We start from the raw sequence: 7,391 nt of genomic DNA, 5'->3' as shown, positions 1-7,391 counted from the left end.
GGGGGTGGGGTGGGGAAGGTTGCGGGCAGGGCAAAGGATGGGAGAATAAGAGGAGGCAGGCAGTGAGAATAGGTGGAGGTTTACAAGGACGGAGGGTTTGCACGGTGTTCACAAACAGACAGACAAACAGGGACAGATAGGTGGGGGGTCGGGGGGGTAGGTGGAGCCAGTTAAAGGAGGATTGTGAGAAGAGAAAGAAGAGAGGAAGAAGAGGGAGAGACAGTGGGCTTTGTCATGTCCAAATGAAAACAAGCAGCTCTCAGACCCACTCCAAACTTAAAAAAAAAAAACATAAAACTTTAATGAACAATTTGTTTTTAAAAAACACCCAGTCGTCTTTTAGAAAACAACAACACAAGCAGAGAAAAACACAGGGGGAAGAGGAGGATGGAGAGAGGGAGGAAGGGAGGGAGGCAGGGAGAGGAAGTGACCTTTTTTTTTTTGAGTGCTTCGGTTTTATAGTGAGATTGATTCTTTATTAATAGGGGAGGAGGAAGAGGAGGAGGAAGAGGAGGAGAACGGCAGTAGAAGATTGGCAGTGAGAAAATAGAAATAGAGAGAAGTAAAATAGGCGAATGGCAGGAAATGGCAGTGATTAGAGAGCTGGATCCGGGGGGCTTTTCTCTGGCAGGAAACAAAAACCTAACAAAAAAAAAGTAATGCCACCCACCCGCTCAAATCGCCTGTTGGGAGTCTAGACGGGAGCTGCCGTGTTGTTGTCCTGCTTGGCAGGATCGCAAGTGGAACAGTCAAGTTTTTGCCTTTATTCCTCTCGTTCTAACCTTTATTCAGTTCCATGTCTTGCTGTAGTTTAAGTACATATGAAGAGAGGCTGCAGCTAACAGTGTAGTAATAATAAGCATCGGCACAAACAGTGTTACTGGCAGACTAATGCTGTTTAGACTTTGGATAGAAAAAAGAGGACAGAGGGAGAGAGAGAGGACAGGGAAGGTTTTAAACCCACCCTCTCCCCCATCCTCTCCTCCTCTGTCATTGGTCCTCTTGTTGTCTTGGCGTTTGTTTTTGTTTTTCTTTCTTTAGGAGATGAGGATGGAGAGGAAGGAGAGGAAGGAGAGGAGGAGTAAACATAGTTTTCTTGTACAGTTTGCGTATGTTGAGAGGAGAGGAGGGACGGATGGAGGGAAGGATGGAAGAGAAAGAGAAGGGGGGGTGAGTTAAGGGGAGGACAGGGTGAGAAGTAAATGATGCTTTGATAATTTAATAGTAGGTCTCTTTTTCCACCCAGCCTGCAGAGGTGAAGAGGAGAGGGAAAGAGGGAAACAAGAAAAAAGAGAAAGAGAAAATAGTTACCTATCAAAGGATTTCATTTACTCATAAACATTGGTGCAAAAAAATTATTTATACTATATTCAATTCCAATGTGAAATTATTCTGCACAAACTAGTGATCGTCCTACACTTTTTATTCATTTCTTCTTCTGTTCGCCCTTTGAAAAATGATACTGTCATCTCATGAAAATTAGTGTAATATTACTTTTAATGATATGACTACAAATGTGTATATATATATGTATATATATGTATAGAAGTTTTATGTCAACAGAATGAGTAGATTAAAACTCTGTTTTGTACTTAAACATGAGCAACCTGCTGTTTTTTTCCACACCAGTACCAGAACAGGTGCAGACAAAAATGCTTCATACACCAAGGAAAGCAGCTCCTGTGACAGTGAAACAGAACGTGCACGTATGTGTTCGTGTGTTGGCATACCTCCAGGGTTTCGGCGAAGGATGAGTTTTCGGATCTCATCGTAAACAAAGATGAGGAAACTGTATGGGAATGCACAGAACCACCAGCTGGGCCTGAGGGAGAATGGGAGGGGTGATGGACAGAGTGAGAGTGCTGGAAGAAAAACTCAACAAGGTATTGAAACACAATGCAGCTCTTACAGTGCTGATTAAAGAGAAAAAAATCTGTATTATGTTTATTACTGACTATTAAAGATTGTGATCTTTGTTATTGTGCATAGGCTAAAAACTTTACATGACTTCATAGCAGGAAAGGATAATGTAATCCACTATAACTGACATGTTCTTCGCCCCCGAAAATAAATATGAAGTATGAATATGACTCAACAGTGTGTGACTTACTTGAGTGGGTACATCCGTAGTGCCAAGTCCATGCCAGGGCAGTAGGACAGGAAAGCAGCCAGAGCTGTTTCCTCAAACAGGCCAAAGATCAAAATCTTATTCCTGCAAGAGAAGAAAGAAAGAGAGAAAGAAAGAAAGAAAGAAATAAGACAAAGTCAGCAAAGTAACAGATGTGCAGATATTGAGGAAATGCTAAAAAAAGATAGTGATGTGAGGAATCCACAGCAAAGGGATCAATGTGCCCTGTGACAGAAAAGGGTTATCTAAGATTTCAGGTTCTGAAGTGCTCTTGATGACAGTTGATGACAAAGCACGTGTGACATATGCTGATCTGTGTTGGAGTCAGCTGAGGTCTAACACCTCAGACACCAGAGGATGCTCAGGTCTTCTGGTGATGTCTAAACAATGAAGCCACCAACAGTAACAGGCTCTCCTGAGATATAATACTATGACACCAAACTGTTCAGTTTAGAAAAAACAACACGTCTTCGGGTCATTTTGACGTGGTAAGGCTCAGGAAGGGAGTGCAGGAGACTGAATATCTAAGGATAGTTTTTTATTTGTCTGCGGGAGATTGAACGTCTGCTTGACTTGTGTAATCTGAAGCGCCCGTGGGGGTTTCTATACTGTACAAGACGGAACTGTTACTGGGAAGATCAGAATCAGTTTGTTTGTATACACGCTTGTTGTAAATAAACTTGCATTGAGTGAAACTCTCAGAATCTCAGTGTGCTACATGAGTCCTCGTCTACGGCTGATTCTAGTTCACCTTATCAGAGGGTTTCTGTCTATTTCTTTGTCTATTTCTTTGTTGTAAAGTACTTTGTGCTACATTTCTTGTATGAAAGGTGCTGTACAAATAAAGTTTATTATGATTATTATTATTATTATTATTATTATTGTTATTATATTTCAAACTGATCCTGACTCTTTGTGGTACCAGACTACTTGCTCTTTAAAGTGATGGTTCGGGTTATTTGACGTGGGGTTGTGTGAGGTGCCGATCTGAATGTACTGCAGGTAACACACTGACCGTGCATGAGTATCTCACACAGCCCCACGTCAAATAACCTGAACTATCACTTTCAGCAAAAGGTAAAGTTAACATGCCTCTTTTATGTTTAAAGACAAAGAAGTTCAAATCTTATAGAATAAGACAATGTGTTTGCTGATGTTTAGTATATTAGATCAAAAGCAGACATTAGCTTCAGGAATCAAGAGCAATCTTTTATTAATTTGGTTCAGCATCATCTAGATTTCATGTTTACATCCTTCTGTACTTACTTCATGCCCTGCTGGAACACAGAGTTACGTCTGGTCTTGCAGATAATGACATCTGCCCACTGCACCACCACAATACTGACGAAGAAGGCTGTGTGGCAGGTGAACTCCACAATCTTACGCTGCTCATAGGTCTTCATGGAGAGAGAGAGAGAGAGGAGAAAGATAAAGAATATATATGACTTTCAGACTGTCTGTGATGAACCTTGTATGTTTGATGAACACTGAAACAAAATGTTGAGTCCAGGAAGAAGCTGTTGCCCTTTGATTTACAGTTGTATTAATCTGCATTAATGTTTCTCATTATTCAGAGATTACTGCTATTAAACTCTTTTTTTATGCTGGAAATGTTTTGGGAGGTACGTGTGTGTATGACTGACCTGGGACAGTATCCCTACACACAATAGACGAGCCACATAAACATTTTCAACAATATTTCTGTAATAATTCTTACAACTACTACTACTACTACTTACAAATCAATACTTCCTACATCCATTCTTACACAAAGAGACAATCAAATGATCTGCATCTCCCTTTTCCATCACACCAATAGAGGGCAGTATTCAATTAAATATAGAGGTGTAAAACTGCGGAACACCAACTTGCACCTGGTAGACACCTCGCCCTCACTACCTGATTTTAAAAGAAAATTCAGGTTGATAGAACCATTTAAATATCTCGATCCCTTCTACTGTATATATTCTTTCTTTCTTTCTTTCTCACTTAGTATGCTGTAATCTTTAATTTACGTTAAGGTGAAGTTTAACAGTTCTTGATGGGTTTCTTACCTAACCTACACATTCCCTCCATAAAAAAACATTTACAATGTATTTGTAATATTCTATGTGTGCAAATAAATACAATCAAAAATCTAAATCAAATAGGAGACTGTAACAACAGAGAAAGTGACGTCCACCTATTCCTCCACAGGCAACACGGCTCCTCAAAGCAAGTGAATATAACGGAAGCAGAAAAGACTAGTGTTGTCTCAGGTCACTCATACCCATTGCTGTCCGTAGCTGTCCTCTAGGTCATTGGTGGAGCGATCGTCCCAGTTGAGCCGGATGCCGACGAGCACAGATGGCAGGAAACCATTTTCAGCCATGATGACAAAATAGGCAAAAAAACCACCAAGAGCTTGGATCATACCTGCAGAAACGAAGAAACACACACACACACACACACACACACACACACACACATTGATCAGTAATTGATTAGGTTAATCTGATAAGGAATAATCCTATACCCCCTAAAGAAACACAGAATAATGTGATGTGACTTTGTGGGAAGAGAGAGAGGAAGGGAGAAGGGATCTTCTCACCGACTCGACCAATGGGCACTGGCCAACATTTACTGTAAATTATTATATTTATTGGATTAAAATGTGCTGATCAGAAGAACAGACCATAAGATCTCACCACACATTTACATTTACTCATTTGGCAGATGCTTTTATCTAAAGCAACTTACAAGTGAGGGACATCACTAAAGCTTCAGTGCTGTAGGAGACCTTGCTGTAAGAACTAAGCTATTCACCACACGGACTCCAGATGGTGCTGTTGACTGCTGCTGAACAATGTCAGCACCATGAAGCAGTTAGACACTGTCAGACTGCATCACAATACTGACATTGTGTCTAGGAGTTTTCTGGTGTGGGACAGATTTGGGGCCAGTAAAAGATTTCTGACATGGTTTAACATGTTGACAATACCAATACAGCACTACTGACAGGCTAAATGTGTGTCAGTAGTGTGTGTGTGTGTGTGTGTGTGTGTGTGTGTGTGTGTGGGGTCGTGCGTGCGTGGTGAATAACAAACATGGCTCCTACCAATTTGTCCATAGGCGATACTGATGAGTCTCTCATTGACCAGTTTGTCCCTCAGTGGGTTCCTGGGCTGGCGCTTCATGATGTCACTCTCTGCTGCTTCATAGGCAAGAGAGATGGCTGGTACCTGACAGACGAGACAGCCACAAAGAGACAGGTACGTTGTTGTTATACAGTATATATATTTCATGTTCACACTGTGTGTAACGGGAATATTTTGCTTTGGTTTATTTTATCTTAGCTATCAGATGTAAAAATCCTTCTTGTCGAAGAGCTCTCAGACAGATTTCAATTATTAGGAAACATTAAAATTTCTCTTTCCATATAAATTCTGTCAGACCAGGAGACATAAGCTCATATTCAACTTTGATACTGAGAAAGTAAAAACACAAATGAACTAAAAGGGAAAATAACTCTTTATTCGCAGATCTCATCTCCACAACAAAGACTTTCTTTTCTTTGTCCTTTCTTTTTCATGGAGTCCCTGTATTCTCTGTCTCTCTATAATGTTTCCCGTGCTCCCTTGTTGCATTTAAATAACTCAAACTGTCCCAAACTTTGAACATTTCAGTCTATTTGTTGAACCCATTTACTCTGAGAAAGCTTCTTTTCAGTGGTGGTCCCACACTGCCACCCAGTGTTCTTTTTGCATACCGTATCTACTGTTTAGACAGAACCTTGAACTTGACCTCAGTGCTGTGTTTAATGGATTGTTTTGCACTTTGCAATATACAAATGGCTCATCATAAAACTGTTTTTTAAAATGAATGGTGAGGAAGTTATTCCTGCCTTGTTTGTAACCAGATTCTGTCCCAGTAAACAAATTAATATTCTTACATTGTGTTTAGTATCAGAGGTTCTATTTGATTATTTCATTAACCACAGCACTGGTTTCTTTCCTCCAATTCATTTTGTATAGCTGTGTTACTTACAAATGGCAGTGATGACCATTGCTGCATTGTGTCCTGAACATTCATGTACGTTGCCCTGATGATAATCATCAAGCATTACTGTTTATGTTTTGCCACCTGGGTACCTGTCTGAAATGGATGTATACATTTCACATGTTTGTGTACAGCTAATGTTTCCTGGTTCACTGTGCCTGCATGAGTGTTCAAAGATCAAGTGCACACAAGCATCGAAAAAAGCTGTGTGTGTGTGTCTGTGTGTGGTGAATTCAGACATGCTGACTTCTGCTTCTTAATGTGTGATTGGACATAAACACATCAGATCTGCATGCTACCATACATGAGTGTGTCTGGTGTCTGACTGTGTCGCTGCCTTGTTAACGGGTATGTTTGTTTCCCTCACCATGTCAGTTCCCAGGTCGATGCAGAGGATGGTGATGGTGCCCAGAGGCAGTGGGATGTTGACCAAGATGAAGAACAGGAAGGGGGTGATCTCTGGGATGTTGCTGGTCAGAGTGTAGGCGATGGACTTCTTCAGGTTGTCAAAGATGAGACGGCCTGTCGGGCGGAGGTTGTGTGTAAATAAATACGGACTCTTGAACAGACCAATACTCAGTGTGAGGGAGAGCCTGCACCTATGTCAACACAGCTAGCTTTTTAAATATATGAGCATGTAGAACAGTGATTTGAAACAGAATAGTGTTCAATACTGGTTAATTCTAAAATTAAATCTATACTAATTTTTCACCGTACAACCTATCATTTTTGTTAAAAATAGTGTTTAAAGAAACCAAAACCAAAAATGAGGGTCCAAAGATACAGAATTTCTTTAGCTGACCATATTGACAAATATGTTCCTCCTCTGAATCACAACCTGCTAAATATGTAGTGTAAGAAAATGAAGTGAATTGTTTATTGTATGCATATGTGCTGTCAAATATGCTGCTTTTCATCTGAAAACCTTTTGGCATTTTCTGTTTAGGTATGATCCCTCCACCCCATTATTTCAAACTTTCCCTCTTCACAGCCTTTTTCCTTTTTTGTTTTTCCTTCACCTTCTTCTACTCCTGTGACAATGGAGGCAAAGTTGTCATCCAGCAGGATCATGTCAGCAGCTTGTTTGGACACATCTGAGCCAGAGATTCCCATGGCAACACCGATGTCAGCCTTCTTCAGGGCGGGAGAGTCGTTCACACCATCACCTGTCACAGCCACAATGGCACCCTGACAGAAAAATGAGGGTTTAGAGATTTTATTCCAT

General features: G+C 40.6%; 1 protein-coding gene across 2 annotated transcripts in view; it reads right to left on the bottom strand.

Moving 5' to 3' along the window:
- Positions 1-271: 271 nt before the first annotated feature.
- The window catches only part of atp1a3a (ATPase Na+/K+ transporting subunit alpha 3a), a 30,017-nt gene continuing 22,897 nt past the window's right edge, over positions 272-7,391 (bottom strand). For both annotated transcript variants that reach the window (XM_023394871.2, XM_023394872.2), the window contains 8 exons: positions 7,186-7,354; positions 6,534-6,688; positions 5,226-5,349; positions 4,398-4,543; positions 3,395-3,525; positions 2,111-2,212; positions 1,731-1,822; positions 272-1,247 (listed from right to left, as the gene is read on the bottom strand). In XM_023394871.2, coding sequence (XP_023250639.1) covers positions 1,219-1,247; positions 1,731-1,822; positions 2,111-2,212; positions 3,395-3,525; positions 4,398-4,543; positions 5,226-5,349; positions 6,534-6,688; positions 7,186-7,354 — 948 coding nt within the window. In that variant the 3' untranslated portion in view covers positions 272-1,218. The remainder of the gene's footprint in view (positions 1,248-1,730; positions 1,823-2,110; positions 2,213-3,394; positions 3,526-4,397; positions 4,544-5,225; positions 5,350-6,533; positions 6,689-7,185; positions 7,355-7,391) is intronic.

The sequence above is a fragment of the Seriola lalandi genome, unplaced genomic scaffold, assembly GCF_002814215.2.
Source record: "Seriola lalandi dorsalis isolate HSWRI2012SDOR001 ecotype SW California unplaced genomic scaffold, Sedor1 jcf7180002054954, whole genome shotgun sequence".
Taxonomy (NCBI): domain Eukaryota; kingdom Metazoa; phylum Chordata; class Actinopteri; order Carangiformes; family Carangidae; genus Seriola; species Seriola lalandi.
Note: the sequence above shows the minus strand (reverse complement) of the source record. Positions and strands in the feature narration are given on the sequence as shown.